This window comes from Rhinatrema bivittatum, chromosome 1 (genome assembly GCF_901001135.1).
Source record: "Rhinatrema bivittatum chromosome 1, aRhiBiv1.1, whole genome shotgun sequence".
In the NCBI taxonomy this organism is placed as follows: Eukaryota; Metazoa; Chordata; class Amphibia; order Gymnophiona; family Rhinatrematidae; genus Rhinatrema; species Rhinatrema bivittatum.
The window spans coordinates 494199460-494219637 of record NC_042615.1 but is presented as its reverse complement, the minus strand read 5'-3'; the positions used below and the strand labels follow the sequence as shown (position 1 = coordinate 494219637).

Here is a 20178-nt window from a genome sequence, read left to right as displayed (position 1 = left end):
CTTTTCCAAGACATTTTCCCTGGCAGAAAATAATTATATAACTGAGGACTCGGAGTTCTTAACCCTGAAATTAGTGCTGGAAGAATGGTGCAATCTATTGGAAGGGGCTAAACACCCGGTCACAATCTGTATGGACCACAAGAACTTGGAATACCTACTGCAGGCCCAGCACTTGAACACTCATCAGGTCACATGGTCATTGTTTTTCAATCACTTCAATTTCAAGCTCCAGTAGTGGAAAAGAACAATGCGAAAAGACAGCATGGAAAGCCTTACAGTTAGTGGTAACAAATTTTCTTGGAAACCACAAGCTGTTTGGTGGAAACGTCTTCAAGGCATACAAAAGCCTTGGCTGCAACTTGTCAATAAAGATATAGTACATTTTTTGCATTCTCATCTAGATTTTTTTTTCCACCAAACTGCAGAGCTGAGAATGATGAGGATGGCGAGCAATTTCACCAGGGCATTGCAGCAATGGAAAAACAGTATCACTGCAAATAGAGCCCATCAATGCTTGCAGGCTATTGCTGGACAGTGACAAGAGATGTTCCATTTAATAAATACAAGAGACAAGCAAAGAAGAGCCGAGTAGCCACTGAGTAAGGACTAAATTATCTATATATCTATATCCAGAGATATAGATATATATAAATGTTTGTGGCCTTTTGTTTCATAGTAAATTTTATTTCTATAATTATTTTCCTGATTTAATTTTTAAAGCATTACATAAACAGGGCAGGTGAAATATTAAGCAACTATAAATACATGAAAAAACCTAAGTTTACAATTTGATTAAAACTTTACCATCTAAGCAATACAGAGACACAAAATGTAAAAACTTAAATAGCATGGAAACAGTGGCCAATCAGCTGGTTTAATTGTCATTTTTGAATTCAGCACATCAACATCAATAATAAATTGCAGATTTTATTGCTGAAGCAAACAGCTTCTAAAATTGTGTATTCCAGTGATATAGGTATCTAAATAAGACTCCTAGTTAAGGCATCTTAAATCAGGTGCTAAGCCCTCTTTGAATAATCAGGCTCCAGGTGGATAAATTTAGCTAGGCAACAAAGAAGTGGTTTTGCTATTTTCCCGGGGCAGCCTACAGATTTACAGTGCTATCTGGCTAAGTTTAGCTATTCAACCCTGCTACTCAAATAGCAATGCTAAATCTAACTGGCCAAATTTTATCCAGCTAGATTATGGAAATATTTTGCCAAAAACCTAGCTGGTTTGGTTCCACTGAAATTTTTCCTAAAGATAACTGGATAAAATTAGATAGATATCCTTATCACTCAGCAGCTTTTTGAAAATTGACACAAAAGTATCTGGTGAGGATAGCTTCTCCAAGAACAGTCTCTGACTTTTCATTCTTTGTTAAGTGAGTGTCTATGTGTCTGATGCTGTGTGAGCAGTCAGACTTTAGAAGGGCGCTGGAGGAAAGAACGTTCTGGATGCCAGTCTTTCTCCACAGAAAATGTTTCATTCATAGTGATGCAGAATAATAACAGAAACAGCCTGCTTACCTCAGCAGTATAAATCAAGACTACCAACATTCACAGTCTCGGCAGGATATCTGCCTTCCTATAACCAAGGGCCTCTCCTTGCCTGCTCTCTTAATATTGTGCTCAGTTAAATGTCCTAGGGTCAGGATTCCCTTCTGAGTTGTGTCTTAAGGTGGACCAGGCTAAATGTCTTTTAAGGGGGTCTTGATATATACTCCTTTACATGCCCTCCCTCTAGGGTTACCTCCCTTGAACAGGAATTGTCTTCTGGATTTCCCCTGACTGCTTGACACTTTACCTCTTTCTTCATTATGAATAAGGGGGAAGTTGGATTATGGTCCTCGGACCCAGAGACTGGCTTCCTGTGTACTCTCTGTTCCCGGACAGACCTGACTGGCTCATTTTCCTCTTGGGTATTCCTAAAACTATCTGGGTTACTCTCTCTCCATCCCCTTCTGGTGGAGCCACAGGATCATGGAGTGTTTGGGGAACCTCTTCTACCCCAGGTGGAAGTCTATCCATGGCAGTCTCTAAATACTGGAACCAACTGAATTTTCTCCTTCACAATTGCAGTCATGGTCTGAACACCTAGGTTACCTGATGTATAAGTTTGTCTCTTCTAATGGTAAGGCCTCCGGGAGAGGTTCCTCACTATGGTCTGAACTGGTCGAAATACTAGTAAGCTGGGTCCAGAAAGCCATCCCAGAACAACAGGATATGGGAGCCTGGAAAGGCTCCCATATCCCACTTCTATACTGGCCTTACCAACGAGAGTTGTTAGTAGGACACGGCTGGTCAGGTATTGTCACTGGTCACCATGCATACAAGCATGGTTCAAGCCCTCCTCATAGGTTGATTTATACTCTCTTTACTAGTTCCCTCTAGATGACAGTTTTAACACTTCCCAAGTCTACCAGCACTTGCGTGGGAGAGCTGTTTACCTCCACCAGAATCACAACATGGAGAAGCCCGGCCGGGGACTGTTCACAAAGTTGCAAACATGTGGGGGTCCATCCACTGACATCTATTCGGTCACTGTTTGCTCAAGGACAATCATGGGCAAAGTGCTCTCTTTCTTTCCGCAGCTGAAGCAGAGTGGAAGGCCTGGATCCCATGACTGGTGTCTTGCTTTTGAACTGCAGAATTTCGGACCCCTGGGTGGTTACTTCTCAGGTGGCCTGGGGTACCTGATGGAAAGTGTCAGCTGCTTCTAAGGCTGCATCTGTGGTAATCTTTGGGTGCTGGTGTACTCACTGTTGCATAGGGGATGGGTCCAAGCCATCCACAAACTGCTCAAGTAAGATCAGTTTAGCTACTTCAGTGCCTGTCTTCCCCTCAGACGGCAGCCATTTCCAGCATACATCTTTTAACTGGTAGAAAAGCCTCGTGGACTCTTCCCAGTTTGAAGGATGCCCTGCCAAAACTGTTGCCAGTACACTTCTGGGGCGCACCTGTCCCTGCAGCAAGGCCCCATGAAAGGGAAAAAAAAATCCCCCCCCCTTCCCCCGTTGTACTGCACTTAGAGCAGAAATCCCACCACCACTATGATATATGATGCTGCGCGAGCGATCTTAGGCTTTAAAAGGGGCTGGAAGATAGAGTAGTCTGGAGGACTACAATCTTTCTCCACAGAAAATGCCTTATTTACATTAAGCAGATCAATAATAGACAGCTTGCTTACCTCAGCAGCTTTCAACATTCACAGTCTCGGCAGGATGTCTTCCTTCCTCCACTCTAAGGCCTCTCCATTCTCTCCTGGGCCTGCTCTCTTGCCCTAGAACCAGGATTCTCTTCTGGGCTGTGCCTTAAAGTGGTCTTTTAAGGAAGTCTTGATATGCACTCCTTTACACTGTGATTTTAAGCAGCAATCTCAGCAAATGTGATCTGGAGGCTATAAAGTTTCTCAATCATTTCTCCCAAAAAGGGGAGGTTTGATACTGTACAATAATGTTCTATCCTATCAGGGTCCAAGTTTCCATTTTTTAAATATAGGCCTCACTATAGCACTTTTTCAATTCTTGGGGCACCCTTCCCCCCCTTCTGTAATAACAAGTTTACAATCGATGCCAAATCTTAGAAGGTACTGGGTACCACTTATAAGTCCCATCATCTTCTCAACTTCAATTGGTGTAACTCCACTAAAGTCCACACATTATCTGGGTTGAACATACTCTTCTGGTTTTTTTTATTATTCAACTATGATGAAACAAAATCATCCACTATCCTGTCCTATTTTTCCTAGCTCGTCCTTGCCCTCTCCTACCTAAGTCAAAGCCAGTAACCTATTGCTTTCCTCCTCACCTTCTAAAATAACCTGCTCCATTTCCAAAGTTTGTGTGAACAAATTCTGAATGTTTTTAGTTTTAGCATCGAAGTAAAGAGCAAAATCCATATAAGTAAAGTGAGGCTGTCAACTGTCAAACATTACACTGAGCAGTTATGATGTTATTTGTTTTACTACTTGAAAACCAGTTTTGATCTACAATCCGCAGTTACCAGTTCTTTTTCAAGACACTATTTCTTAGCCTCTCTGGTCATTTTGATTATATCGTCTCTGCTGTATTTTACATAATCTAAAATTTTTTTCAGACTTATTCTTCTGCCACCTCCATTCTAACTGGCTTCTTGTTTAGAAAGTTGTAGATATCTTTGATACTATTCCTTTCTTTTGCCTGGAATAATAGCATGACTTTACAAAGAAGCTACTTTCTCCACCATAGCTGCTTATGTTGCATCACTTCTTGATCTAAAGACAAGTCTGAGTAGTCAACTCATTATCATGCCTTTTTCAGGCTGTCATCCAATTTTCAATCTCCACATTCTTTAAATTCCACAAATGAAGCTCAACCTTATCTATAGGCTTCTTTGTGCAACCAAATCTCAGCTCTGTCTGGATGGCAGAGTGGTCATGCCACAATAATGGCAAAAGCTGCATGTATCTATCAATTTTCTCAACAACTCTGGAACAAAAATTAAATCCCACGTATTGCACCTCCATTCCTTTCCCCAAATGTGTAGAGCCATCTACCATTTTGTACAAAGCCTAAAAATCTGTTAAACAATCCACAAAATATATATCTCCACCATTGTTTGGGGCTTCAAAATGAATATTTAAGCTTCTAAGCAATATCCAGTAGTTATTTAACATAGAAAGACTGGCTATCAAATACAACAGACTTTCTGTAAGGGAAAAAAAAACCCTGGAGTTTAGCAGTCAATAAACTAATAGAAAGTTCAAAACCTCATTTCCAGTTAGTTGGACCGCCAATCACCTGATATTCTCAATTAACTCTAATAATTTGATCTCCAAATTAATCTCCAAATATCTGGATATAGACCTCACTTCCTCTAGGGCCTTTCCTCTTGTGAGACAGACATGGGTAGTATTTTATTTTTGAAAGTCAGGAGCTTTGTTTTTTTGTGGCTAGACATTTCTTTGAGGTTTTTTTTGACTTGCAGTCACCCCCTGTGTCACTCAGCCAGAGAGACCCAGTTGCCCATCCAGCAAATTTTGGAAGACGTGGATGCCCATCTAGTACCACACTGGGGCGGGGGCTTGAGGGGAAAGAGCTAACAATCTGGTGCTCACCTAACGGACACAGAGAGGAAGCTCCAAGCTGGGACAAAAAGAGGAGGAGAGAGGAAGACCAAGTAAGATGAATCAATGGATCCCAGGTATGGAAGAAGATTAGGAACGTATTTACGGCATCTGGGGAGAGCCCTAAAGATTTAGAAGGGAACAGAGAGAACCCCAGGAAAGAATTCAAAGGACCACAGTTACAGATCTGAATGAATTTATTTCTTTTAAATGAAAGTGAGGAATGTTTACCATGGAACAAATGATTCAATATTTATGTTGGAACACCATTCTAGGAGTCCTGGCAGTTATTGGCACTTGGAATGTCAGATTCTACAGAATGCCTTGCGCCTTGGAGGTTTATTCCCCCCACCCACCCCCCACCAGAGGAGTGGTGTGAGAATGAATCCAGGGCTTAGCCCTTTTGCTGAATATGAGCACATTTACCTTAAGTATCGTATAGCCTAGGTTGGGGGTCACATATCAATCTCTAGCCTCCCACAAAAAATCCAAATGCTCTCAAAAAACCGTTCAGGAGAAACACCGTTCCATGGAGAAAAATATTGCAAACCACAGCCTGGCGAGTCGGCGAGCATTAAAATAATGCAGGACTGTTAGGACTTTTATTTTGATATAAGTTTTGATTCATGAATAATCAAGACAAAATATGAAAAAATACATCATTCTCTTTTTTTTTTTTTGGGTAACACTGCAGCACCAGTCCAGATGGTTTACCTGTATTTCTTTCAAATCTTTATCATGCAGATTCTGTAGGGGATCAATGAAGTTTTGCTTCACTTCAATGTCCAAAGAATCTTTGACATCAGAAAGCTCCCTCATAGCATCTCCAACCTCAACTAGGGCAGGGCCTGAAATTAGAGATCAGATCTAGTTTATTGTAATGTGCAGAGACACATATAAATAAAAAGGATAAATGAGAATCAGAAATATCAAAACAACTGCCAGTCATTCACTGCATTTCTGCAATAAGAGAAAATGGGTTCAGCTCTGAAGAACAAATTGATGCTACCATCACTTGCATGTTGCCTTTTTCTTAAAAAGGAAAGCCTTCATTTTTGCAAACTTTCTTGTGGGCTGAAAATTTGCACCTAAGCTTCTCTTATAACCATACAGCACCTTTTCTCAAGTGAAGTATTTCCAAACATTCCCACGTGTCCCCCTAAGAATGTTTCAAAGGTGTAGGCTTGCAATTAAAAGGCAGATGGTAAGCAGTCTCCACTGGCTATTTCTAAAATATTCCTGTTGCTTCTATGGGCAGACAACTCCCTTACAGCCACCAGCTTTAGGCTGGTGGCTGGAGGTTTCCATCATCTTCTCTTATTTCAGGTGATCACTGTATTAACTGCACTTATCTGGTGATAACTTTCCTTTAACCCACACATTCTCTCCTATCTGCAGCTCTATACACCACAAGCTTCCTCTCACTGTCAGCTCGATGAACTGCAACTGCCAGTGTGAAAGTAGCAGCAGGTGGAGGGACCCTGATTTTCCCCCCACTTTCAACATAAAAAGAATCAAACATACAAAAAGGTTTTGTTATTTGTTCAATTTTTTGGACTGTTTCCTCGGTACAGGTGCTGGCACGTGTGTATGTTTCTATACTATAGGCTTCTTGATAGTGGGTGAGGTGAAGGCATCTAGTTTGGGTATGGAAGGGTTAGGGAATAGAAACATTGGGCTGGGAGTGTGTGTGGAAAGTGTGAGGATTTCGGTGGTTACCGTTTCGAGGGAACTGTGGTGGAACTGAGATGAGGATAAAGGTTTCTAGAGAACTGTGGGGGGGGGGGAGGAGGGAGAAAGAAGAAGCAAAGTGTGGGAGGAACAAAAGAAAAAGAATGGGTGATGGCAGTGCAGGCAGCAATGGAATGTGAGAGAACTGGGAATGTCTGGAGATTAGCAGAAGCTCGATGGTTTGTGATGGGTACAGTGTTGGCTTTCAGTAGATGTATGAGGGGAGAAGTGGTGTGCCAGTGGGAGAAGAGGGTGTGTGAAGAGTAATTATGGGTGAAGAGAGAAGAGGCAATGAGTAGACAGGGAAAGACAAGAAATGAAAAAGAGGGGGGCATATAAGGTTAATAATAAAATAAGGGCCCTACTAGAGCGATAAGAAAGAAGTCAGGGAAACCACAGAAGGGACGGATAATTAGGCTAGCCCCTTGGTTGAAAGTCAATACTATTTGCGTAGCGGAAGCCCAACTCTCTGCGGGTGAACTGAGCTTATACTTTTTATTAATTTATTTTTGCGTGCCGTGTTCTCGAATAGTTGAAGTGGTTTATAATTTGGAAACACGCATAGCCTGGTAGACGACCTTAATGTTTGGTTTTAAGCAGGGATGGGAAACCACCAGTCCGGAAGGGCCACAAACTGGTCAGGTTTTCAGGATAACCCTAACGAATAGGCATATGAGAGATTTCCACGCACAGTGACAACTGTGCAAATTTGCCTTGTGCTGATTCATTAGGGATATCCTGGAAACCTGTCCGGTTTGTGGTTCCCTGGTTCTGGTTTAGAGAAACTGGAAAGTTGCCTTCTGTCAAAGAGGGGGAGTCATAAATTAGGAGTCCCTTCCATTGCACAAGGGCACATACATTTGCATGGGAATAAATAGCTAACAATTAAAGACGAATACATTTTTGGCTGCAGAAGAAAAAATGAAGACCGATGAACGTATTCAGATATTCATCCATTTTTTGAGGCTCTGAGTTTGAGCTAACAGTTTACAAGACAGAAGGCCTGAGACAGCATTCATAAAGTCTCACCTTCTTCATAAAATCACATGTGTGATATTCCATAGTATCCCTGCAATCCCATCCCATGATTCTGCGGGGTAGGATCGTGTATTTCCTAGTTTACAAGTTTAATAAAAAAACAGACTTTAAGAAGCTCTCTCGGGTTATCTTTTTCTTTTTCATTATGAAGAAAAGAAAAACGCATAAATATGTAAAGAGTGAGGCCAATATTAAGCAATTATCCAACTGAGCAAATTAGCTGGATAAACTTATCCAACTAGCTTGGTTGAGATACTCAGTGGCGATGCCACGCTGCTTCATATACTTATAATTAGTTGGATAGGTTAAGCCAGTTAACTATAGGACAGCAGAGATGTGCATTCATTTGAAACAACAAGACAATGAAATGATGGAAAAACAACATGAAATTTCGTGGTTTTTCCTTTTATCATCTTTTCTGTGCACTATTTGGAAATAATACATACTATTTGGAATAGTGTGCACTATTTAGAAATAAGCGCACTATCTGCAAAAATAGGGGTAGATTTTCAGACGAGCGCGAACAGCCTACTTTTGTTTGCGCTCCAGGCGCAAACAAAAGTACGCTGGATTTTAGTAGATACGCGCGTAGTCGCGCGTATCGGCTAAAATCCTGGATCGGCGCGCGCAAGGCTATCGATTTCGTATAGCCTGCGTGCGCCGAGCCGCGCAGCCTACCCCCGTTCCCTCCTAGGCCGCTCCGAAATCGGAGCGGCCTAGAAGGGAACTTTCCTTTGCCCTCCCCTCACCTTCCCCTCCCTTCCCCTACCTAACCCACCCGCCCGGCCCTGTCTAAACCCCCATCCTACCTTTGTCGGGGGATTTACGCCTCCGGAGGGAGGTGTAAATCCCCGCGCGCCAGCGGGCCTCCTGCGCGCCGGGCCGCGACCTGGGGGCGGGTACGGAGGGCGCGGCCACGCCCCCGGGCCGTAGCCATGCCCCCGTACCCGCCCCCAAAACGCTGCCGACACGCCCCCGAAACGCCGCGACGACCGGGCCCGCCCCCCGACACGCCCCCGACACGCCCCCCTCGGAGAACCCCGGGACTTACGCGAGTCCCGGGGCTCTGCGCGCGCCGGGAGGCCTATGTAAAATAGGCTTCCCGGCGCGCAGGGCCCTGCTCGCGTAAATCCGCCCGGTTTTGGGCGGATTTACGCGAGCAGGGCTTTGAAAATCCGCCCCATACTGCGTACTATTTCTGAATAGTGTGCAAAATTTCTGAAACCTAAAAAAAAAAAAATTGTGAAAAAAATCTAAACAACATGGAAATTTGCCCCCCAAAGACACAAATGACATGTCACAAAATGCTTTGGCCTGCGCGCCCCATTGGTCACAATGGGCAGCCAAATAGCTGTCCTAGCCTTATCTGGCTGAAATTTAGCACTTATCTGGCTAAGGGCCAGATTCATTAAGGCATTTTTCATCTATGGGAAAACCCCTTAATGAATGAGGTACTAAGTTAGCCAAATAAGTAGTTCCTCCCTGGAACACCCCCGACCCATCCCTCACTTATCCAGTTCACTGTTTAACTGGATAAACAGGTGGCTATGTGTTGGCCACCCAGCGTGACCCCATTTTAAGACAGTGTCACTTAGCCAGCTAAGTCGGAGGTTAACTAAGAACATAAGAACATAAGAAAATGCCATACTGGGTCAGACCAAGGGTCCATCAAGCCCAGCATCCTGTTTCCAACAGTGGCCAATCCAGGCCATAAGAACCTGGCAAGTACCCAAAAACTAAGTCTATTCCATGTAACCATTACTAATGGCAGTGGCTATTCTCTAAGTGGTGGTGAATATTGCTGAATATTGACCTCAGTGTATTTAGTTTGTTTGATTTTATGATCATGATATCGTAAGCCACAGTGGTCAATCATTTTGGAATTACGGGATATAAAATACTTGTAAATAAATAAATAAAACAAAAGTGCACCTGTCTTTCAGAGAGGTTGCGGCCATATTTTACAGCAAAAGCCTTATGGCCAGATTCAAGCAGTATCCAAAAATACTAATTTAAAAAAAAAAAGAACTCTAAGCCCGATTCATTAAAGTCTTTCTCCCATTTTTTGAGGATGGGAAAAGACAGTGATGTGTCAGACCCTACACACTGGGAGTATTTAGCATGCGCACTGAACTTTATTTCTGTACGAAATTTAAGATTTGTGCCACAAACCCCCTCCCCACATTTCAGATAATCATGCCATCAACAAATTGCAGCCTCCCTCCACTATATCCCCCCATATGTGCAAAGGCTGGACATCATTTAGCCTGCACAATTTTTGAAATTGTACAAGTTTGGCCATCGTGTAAATTTGCCACAGAGCAGAAAAACATAATACAAATGCATGCTAAATGATTATTGCACATGGTCCCGCAGGGGGTCTGCTCATTTGCTAAATCTGGCCCTAAATATTAGACAGGCACAAGGATGATTTCAGCAGCTGAAGCCAGAAGTCAAGTCAATTACACAGAAATTAGCAGCCACTAAAGAACTATGAGAGAGGGCGTGTGAACTACATTATTGAAGAGAAGTCTTTTTCTGCAGCCAAAGGCAGGTAAAATGCTGTCTAACAGACAATGTATTAGGATGAATCGATCTAGAATGACATTAAGCATTCTGGCATATTATCTGCTCCTGCACTCATGTCATATGGGATTTTTTCAGAGTGCTTTCCTTTGTTGTTATTGAACGGTTGCTTATTCTGATCTTCGTTTTGTCCCATGTTTTCCTAAGTTTAGTTTTTCTTGGTGTCCTTTTGTTTTATTTGTTTCAATTGCAACTTCAGTATTCTAGCTGCATTCATCAAAAAGGAGGAGCAGGTGGGTGAGTGAGAGGCAGGAAGGATGGCAAGGCTTAACTTTGGAAATAAAAGGGCCTGGTCTCAGTAACTCCATTTCACCCACCTAGGCCCACTCCTTTAAAGTTTTCCTCAAAATAACTATACAATTTCCAGACGCTTTGCCCACTCCACTCTATTTAAACAATTTAAGGGATGCTTGAGGATGTCTTGGTTTTAACCTAACCTTCTTCATCTGCACTACCATTTTCTTTCAACTCCACAATCGAAAATCCAATGCTCACAAATTTTGTATATCTGAAGGAATTTTTGGAGACCTAATAAGCCTTCCTCTAGTCCAGCCCATGTAGAACCTACCCAAACCTGTTCAATGTTATTAAAGTAAGGGGAGTAGGCACGGGATATCAACTTAAGCCAGAGTTTTCCCTAATTAGGCCTCATCCACATCCCTTTATAACAACCAACAGTTAGAAAGTGGTTTGAAAGCAATTTCTCAGTGCACTATAGCATACAGTATGTTCCATCTAAGTTGGCGCTGTGTAACTATTAAATGATTGCCACTGAAACAGGCAGGTATGTAAGTTTAATCAAAGTTGTTCTCCTTCTTTTACCCAATGTTACATCTGTGCTACATAGAAAATATTCTGCACCATTTTCTCTCTAGAGGGTATTATAGTAGTGTCCCTAGGGTCCTATGATTCTGCAACCACAGGAGAAACTGCATAATTAGCTTGTTGCAGCATAATTGACAACCTGCCACACAATCAACACTCCTGACTGAAGCTTCCCAACCTCTTAATTCAGTGTTTCTCAGCCCAGTCTGGAGGCACACCCAACCAGTCTAGTTTACAGGATATCATAATGAATATGCCTAAGATAGAGTTGCATATACTTGGTCTCCAGTTTTTACAAATCTATCTCATACATATTCATTGTGGCTATCCTGAAAACCAGACTGGTTATGTGAGGATCCTGTCGTCTGTGTGGCCCTCCTGCCAGTAGGTGCCTTTAGTGGGCCGCTCTCTGAGCTGCACAAGTCCCACCTCTTGGGCTTATGATTCAGCACTTCCATGCTATTTAAGCCAGTCTCACCTGCCATTCCCTGCCTCAGCTTGGGTCTCTCTCTAGCACTAGTTATGGCTGTTGGGGTCCTAGCCTCTGGTTTTTAGTCCTGCCGTGCTTTGTTCCTTGTTCCTGTATTTGTTCTTAGCGTTGGCCCCATTATTGTGGTCTGCTCTCTCTGTGACCTTTACTTGTGTTTTGTTTCTTGTTTGGAACTGGCTGTTTGAGGCTTTAGTTTGTGGCCTCCTGTTTCTTCTCTGTTTGTGCTGTGTTCCCCCCTGTCTTGGTTATTTTTCTGTATTGTTTGTCTGTTCCTTGGGAGCACCTTGTTCGGTCTCCTTTATTCTGCAATTAGCCCTGCTCTTAAGGGTGCCCTGAAGTCCCTGCCCTTGGACTGTCCCAAGTCCTGCCAGCTACCTCAACCCAAAGGCTCAACCTGAGGGGGAGGAGGCCGGTACAGGTGAAGACTCCTTCCTGTCCTGGTCCTATCCCTGAATCCAATCTGCCAGCTGTTCCTGTCCTGAAGGTTACCCCTTACCTGCACAACAAACCCTGAAAAGGTTAGATGTGCCTCTAAGAGAAGGCTGGAAAACACTGCCTTAATTCAATCATTTGAAGAAAGCAACAAGGTGCCTGCCTTCTATTTCAGCTGTCTCCCTGCTCCAGACCCAACCCCTTCCCTGGGAAACAGTGTGCAGGTAATGGTGGTGGTGATGGGGCTACTTTGGAGACTGAGGTTAGAGCAGATGAAAGAGGTACTCTACTCCCTTATCCAGCCCCTTTCCAAATGTTTGACCCCTCAAAGATCAAACCAAAGATTCTGATATAATTTTTGGATGGAGTGTTGTCTCTTTGGAAGAATTTCATCTGAACCCGATGGTATACATCCCAGAGTACTGAAAGAACTGAACAATGAAATTGCACATCTGCTATTAGTAATTTATAAACTATCATTAACATCGTCTATGGTACCTGAAGACTGGAACGCTGCCAATGTAACAACAATTTTTAAAAAGAGATAAAGGGGGATCCAGGAAACTACAGACCAGTGAGTGATGTCTGTCCCAGGCAAATTGGTAGAAAATATCATAAAGAACAAAATGCTGAGCATATAGATAGGCAGAGTTTAATGGGACAAAGCCAACATGGATTTAGTCAATGGAAGTCTTGCCTTGCCAATCTGCTAAAGTTTTTTGAGGGCATAAACAAACATGCAGATAAAGTTGAGCTACTTGATATAGTGTATCAAAGCCCCTCCTAAGCAATTTCTTAGGAAATTAAAAGTTATGCGATGAGGCAATTGCTGCTGTAGTTTATGATTTGTGTGGAAACTATATGTTATAAAATACGAGTACATTTGCGCACACAAATGGTTGTGCAGGTAAAAGCCACGAGCTGCATAAATTTGAAGCAATCCGGATAAATGCAGATTTATCCAGCTAAGGAGTGCCACTTAGCTGGATAAGTCTGAAAAGTGTTACTTAGCCGGACAGGTAGGCTTTTCAGACTTATCCGGCTAAGTAGCGCCTGCTGCTACTTAGCTGGATAAATCAGAATATAGCCGGATAAGTGCCTCTACTTATCCAAATTAGTTCAAATTTGTCTGTCTAAGTAGCAGCCAATGTGCTATTTAGAAGGATAAGTTAGAAATTAACTGGAAAAGTGTGCGTAAATCATATACCCACATATTTGTAACTTCCAATTTTAAAAGGATATGTGAATAGAATTTACTTGCGTTAATTAGATGGTTTTATCCCAGAAGTCAGCTTTTAAATGCTTAAGACAGGGGATTTTATAACCAGTATAATCAATTAGTCTACTGGTTCACCCAGTCCACCTTCAGCCCATGAAGACCCTGCTGGCTCTTCAGCCTGACGTCCCCCCATTTCACCCAGATCGCCTACCCAGCCGTTTTTTCACTTTTAACAAGTTTATGATCACTTGCTCCAGAAATTGAGCAGGAGTAAATATACACAAGTAAAAGGCTTGCACGGATCACTTTGGCAGGTTGTAAAATAGCAACTTAGTCATGTAAATGTTGGTCCCTCCCTCCCTAGAATGCCCCTGGCCCGCCTCTTTTTAACAAAAGCAAATTTGCTCGTGGATCCTGATTTATGTTGCAGTTTTTAAAATAGCATGTACTCGCATAAATCCTATTTTATGCCCACAAGTGCTAATTTTTATGCACATGTTTGAAAATTCACCTTATAATTTTCCTGTGTAATTAACAGCATGACAAACTACTCATACTTAGAGCATTTTCTGCTTCCATAAGCTCATATACTCTGAAAGACAAGGGCTTTTCTCAAGAAAATATAAAACGGATGGTTGTACTATTTCAATTAAAAACAAGAGTGATATTTCACAGTTAAATGTTGGTAACAAAGCTCTTAGCTTCATAAATTGTTGATTTTTATACGTGTCACATTTTTTTATTTATACATAATTTAAATATTATTTAAAAACAAACAAATGGTTTTTTTTAATAAAAATAGACTTTTTTGCATAGAGGTGTGAATTTTTATGCAAAATAATGGAAATTTGCCATATATTCCACAGAATTTTTAAAATCTGCCATGGAATTTGCTAATTCTTGCCACAGAATTTTGAAAAATATGCTGCATGAAACCAGGGGCTCTGATTATAACATATAGTTGTATAGAATAATGAGTATGCATACCTAAAACTGTCTGTGTGTACTGTACTGGGCTTAGCCTTTGGGTAAACATTTACAGATCATTGTACAGCACCAACAAAGGAGAAAAGATAATCACCAAAGTTAGAGTCATCACCAAGCTCTCTCCCAAATTTTGTCATAGCTTCTGCCAACAAAGCCTCAGCTTGCGGGTAACCTGGTCCTTTCTCCTGCCCTCGAATCTTTGACATTGTGTTGATCATGCTGAGTCTAGCTCTGGAAGCTGCAGACAGACAAAGACAACATGTGTTACAGATATTGTAACAAAATGATTACGTAATTCTTAGGTAGAGTTAACATTATATGAAAATGGGTATAGGGTGAACAGATCAGTACAGGAAGCCTAACTTTCAAATATATCCGTGCAGCCCCATGTATGCGCATGCAAGGGACCACACAGATTTCATCAAGTATTTTAGAAACTGCATGGAGCCATCTGTGCAAATTTAAAATACACTTATCTCCACCCCCCAAATTATATGCAAAATTTTGTCATTCCAAAATGCCTTCCCCCCCTGGCACAAAAGCCACATTTCTCAGCCAAGGATGTGGCCAGGCTGGCATCTCTAATTGCGGCCAGTGAAGACCTGCTATTCCCCATCAGAGGGGTAAGGTGCAATGCCAGTTACATGGTCCATGCCTGGAAGGGCCTGTGCCTTGAATTTAATCATGGAGACTCCTACCCCCAGGAGGTAAATGCTTAGAGGCAAGAAGATAGTTTGTAGGGTAAATGCCAGTGACCCTAAACAGGATGTGAATCATGAACAGGAGGTCTACTGGTACGCACAGACTGAGTAAAAAGTACAGGCCTAAAACAATGCAGAGAGAGTTTGCATCCATGGGATGATTTTGGCAACTTTATATGAGACTGTTTTTCACACAGAGTAGAAAAGACTGTTTGTTTTTTCATATCAGAGAGTTGTCATCACCTCCCAAATGAGAGGCGACCTTGGACCAGAACTGAGAACATGTCCTTGGTAAAACTTTGTATCTAGCCTGAGACCAGCTATGAAATTGGTATTGTTCTAATGTCTATTTTGCTGATGGACTCCAATGAGAATATGAGAACATTCCTATGTGCTGGGACTCAGATGACATCATTTGCATCCCACCAATCCTGAGTCTAAGGAGGTGGCAATATCCAATCCGGATCAACATTATGACTTTATGGAACTGAATATTCAAGAGGGACTCTGAATTACCCAGACAGACTTTGACATCGGACATTATCCTGGGGACACTATCTGAAAGAGCCTTTGCTAAGGGCTTTTTCCCATGACTTTTTCCATGAATTCCCTTAAAGCTCTGACAAGAAAGCTTTGTTAACAGAACTTATTGCAATAAACCTGCAATAAGCAGGTCCCCACTCCCTAAAAACTTTCTCCAGACCGCGAGGAAGTAGTGTTCACGCTCGCGAGACAATAATCAAACATAACTGAAGAACGTTTTGGCATAAGTTAATACAGCCAGACAGGTTCCTGAAGCAGCACAGGACGCGAAACGTGCACGTCGAACTGTACTCTGGACTGCATCTAAAACTACTTGGAAGGGTAGCACCCTCCATGGATATCTTTGAAAGGGAAGTATCTCTGCAAAAAATTTTTATTTAAAAAAGAAAAAGAGAAAAAAAGAAAAAAAGTAAAATATGCAAAACGCAAACACATGGGTAAAATAGTGACTGATGATTAAAGATGATCCCTAATGTGGCTTGAGAGCAGATTTGCCAGAAAAGCTTGCGGGATGGTATGAAAGTCACTCACTCATGTATATATTGAATGATTTATGAATCAGCACTGTTTAAAGTCTCTTGAAAAAATCTAATAATCTAACGTATTTAGATAGTACTATCACTGAGTTCGTTGGTTTTCAAATAACGATTGAGTTTATTGAATATTATATGAATGGAAACATGCCATAGTGGATGTCACAGAATTTGCATCATACAACTAAACATATTATTCAAACTTCTCATCTGTATTGATTGAAAATCTCAAGAATGGTGGGAGCAGTTGTAATAAAACATACAGATGAATGAGAGAATACAACCTTTATTATCAAAGTTTATATCACATTTACAATAAATAGCATTAACTCACTCAAACTTATCCACATTCATTCCTCTGTTAAAAAATTACGTTATAACACCTGACAGTAAGCACTGGTTTACAAGAAAGCCAATGGATTGACCTGATATATATTCTATAACATCAATTATTATATTACACGCCCTTATGGCAATTATGCCATTCACAAATCTCAATAGAGAAAACACATGATCACAATAATATCTTCGACTACTGCCATTTTCACAATAACTGTTAATCTTCTTTATGTTGACTTTGGCCAATATTTGCTTTATGCTGTCATTGCCAGTGCTGAAACCTCCTTATATTTTCCAAATAGCGATGTTCCGTGAATCACCTCATGTGATATTCACAAATCACCCTACAAGAGGCCCTTGTTTCTCCCATATGGCTTCATCAGGGGACAGCATCTACAATAAAACCCAACAGATATAACCCATAACACATGACTAATCCCACATATTAAAAACACCATCCCACATGTGAAAAAATCACACCATACACAAAATTTTGGCCAAAGTCAACAAAGAAGATTAACAGTTATGGTGAAAATGGCAGTTGTCGAAGATATTATTGTGATCATGTGTTTTCTATATTGAGATTTGTGAATGGCATATATCAGGTCAATCCATTGGCTGTCTTGTAAACCAGTGCTTACCGACAGGTGTTATAACGCATTTTTTTAACACGGGAATGAATGTTGATAAGTGTGAGTGAGTTAATGCTATTTATTGTAAATGTGATGTATACTTTGACAATAAAGATTGTATACTCTCATTTATGTATATGTTTTATAGTGATAATATTTGAGAGTGTGGATAATTTCACCAATATTGTTTACCTGATTGGGAGCAGTTGCAAGCCAGGCAGGAATGGGCCAGACTTAAGTTTATATAATGTCCATCTGGAAGGTGTCAATATTGTTTTTGATTTGCAGCTTCTATCGGGTGCGTTGATCACTTCAGGACGTAGAAAGACATCTTTTCCTCGTGGAAAGTACCCACAGTAAGACGGACAGCCACTGTCCGGTGCGTAATGAGTCCTGGAAGATGATCCCCCTGAATGGAGGCAATGCGGAGACTCTCCTCCAATGCCTGGAGAGGGATGTTCAAGAGCTTGACGATATCGTCCATAATGAAGCTGCCACTGGCTCCAGTATCAACAAGAGCAGTGGTAGCGAAGGTGTGGGCCTTGATGCCCAGGGAGACAGGAAGCAAAATTTGAGGGCCTGAAACAGTTGCGCCCAAGCTTGGGACCCCCACTGGGCTCAGGCATTGCAGTTTCCAAGTCGAACCGGGCACGACTGCAGATGATGTCCAGAAGTGCCACAGTAAAGGCAAAGCCCCTCCTTCCGCCGACATAGCTGTTCGGTCGGAGACAAGCGCCCACGATTCACCTCCATGGGTTCCACCATGGAGGAAGGTGGTGATGCAGAGTTCTTCACAGGAGGATTGGAGGTGCTTGTGGGACATGCTACAGGAGAGCGTGGAGCCTTTACTTCTAGGTGTTTTTGCCGGAGATGATGATCAATCTTCCCGCCAAGGGAGATCAGGTCCTCTAGAGACGTGGAAGTCTCACGGACAGAGAGCTCATCTTTGAGAGCACAGGAGAGTCCATCTAGGAAGATGGTTTGCAAACAATCTTCTTGCCACTCAAGCTCTGTGACCAGAGTCCTAAACTCCACCGTATACTCGGAGAGGGACCTTGCCCCTTGACGGAGGTGGAGTAAGGCATGGCTAGCAACAGCCTGGTTCTCCGAAGGTCTGCTTGAAGAGAGTGATGAATTCAGATAACTTGGAAAGGATGGGATCAGAACGTTCGCATAAGGGAGAGGCCCACGCAAGAGCCTTCCCTTCCAAACGAGACAGAATGAAGGTCACCTTAGTGATTTCCTTCAAAAACAATGAGGGTTGCAGTGCAAACTGCATAAAGCACTGATTAAGGAAGCCACGACAGGAGTGTTGGTCCCCATTATATCAAGGAGGTGCAGGGAGTGCCAAAGATGCTTTAGGAAGCATGGTGGCTGAGAGGCCCACAGGATTGGCCATTGCTGTATCTTGTAATTGGGAATGAAGTTCTTCCACCGAAGAGGCTAACGTTCCAACGCTTGATGATGCTGTTTCACTGTAACGGCCAAACCCGGTAGGGCCCTGGAGGCAGGAGACTCCACCGAGTCCATGGCCTTGGCAACCTGTTGTGCTCGGAGGATGGACCCTTATCCTGTGGCAGTGGAGATCCACCTCCTGGTAGGGACCAGGAGGCAACTGTCCCCAGGGGGCGGAGCATGGTTGGAGACAGAGGCTAGGAAGAGCTTCACCACTGAAAGCCCGTAGTCCCCCTGGGAGGAGCCCGTAGGGACCCGGGCTGCTTGAACTTAGGTGGGCCTTGCAGGGTCTCCTGGGAGAGTGGAAGTCCAGCGTGCCCACAGACAGGAGGGGAGCGCGGTCAGGTTCGAGACTGGAGGTCAGGTGGAACAAGGAGGACCAGAATAGTGTAGGTGATAACAAGGCTAGGAACAGAGCCAGACTCTAGAGACGAGGTCAAACAGGCAGATGTCAAAGTCCAGGAGTCAATCCGAAGAATGGTCAACAAAGCAGAGGTCAGGTACCGGAGGTCAGACGAAGTCACAGGCAGGCTGAGGTCAAGAGGCAGGCGGACGTCAGAAGGCAGACAGGCGAGTCAAGGAACAGACTGGAGTCAGAAGGCAGGTGGCAGGCAGGCAGGTCGAGGAACAGACTGGAGTCAGGAGGCAGGCTGCAGGCAGGCAGGTCAAGGAACAGACTGGAATCAGGAGGCAGGCAGGAAGACGGGTAAAGTAGCAAGCCAAGGTCAGTACCAGAGAGTCAGTCCAGAGGTACTACCTGGGAGATGAACAGACGAACAGAAACTGAAGGATGCTGGAACTAGGAAGCAGGAATAAGGCAGGAATAGAACTGAAACAGAAGGATCCTGGAACAAGACAGGAGCAAGTACAAGCGCAGAGGCAATCTAGCATAAGCCAACCCGATTGCCAAGGCAAGGAAGTGCAGGCAGGGACTTCCTTATAACAGAGAATTAATCAGGGTGCGCCACGGAGCTAAGACCTGCCCTTGGCCCTTCAAGAGGCTGGGCGGTCCGCGCGCGTGTGTAGGGGCATGGCCAACAGCGCCGAAGACACCAAGCTCCGGCATAAGGGCTGGTGCGCAGTGGAAGGCCCGGCAACCGCTGCCACAGGATGCCGGGGCCTGGAAGTGCTAGGAGCTGCCGCTAGGGAGGCCAACCCGGAACCTGCCGAGGAACCATGAAGGTGAGCAGGCCCATTCGCAGGACGGGCGCTGATGGGGCGCATAACATTTGCTTTAACTGCCAATTGAATTATGTTGAATATTAATAGTACTGCTTGGGACAAGGTATACAGACTCTGCACAGGAGATTTCGTAAAGAAATCAGAGACAGCCCCAGGGAAGTACAATACTATAAAACACGTTAGTAAGAGCCAACTATTTTGCCTTGTTGGCTCCCTGGGGGATGGGGCATCTCTAATTACAGAAGATTAAAAGACACAGCCAGGCACTCTGCCTCAGGCAGTCTACAGGCTATGTCCCCTGCAGAGCCAACTTCTAAGCTGGAAGAATGGCAGCTGGGAGCAGGAAAAAAACAAGTTTTACTTGTCAACATGTAGAGGA

General features: G+C 43.1%; 1 protein-coding gene across 1 annotated transcript in view; it reads right to left on the bottom strand.

Moving 5' to 3' along the window:
* The window catches only part of SH3GL2 (SH3 domain containing GRB2 like 2, endophilin A1), a 369136-nt gene that overhangs the window by 56780 nt on the left and 292178 nt on the right, over positions 1–20178 (bottom strand). The window contains exons 4-5 of the mRNA XM_029608721.1: positions 14509–14652; positions 5821–5954 (exon numbers count right to left, since the gene is read on the bottom strand). Coding sequence (XP_029464581.1) covers positions 5821–5954; positions 14509–14652 — 278 coding nt within the window. The remainder of the gene's footprint in view (positions 1–5820; positions 5955–14508; positions 14653–20178) is intronic.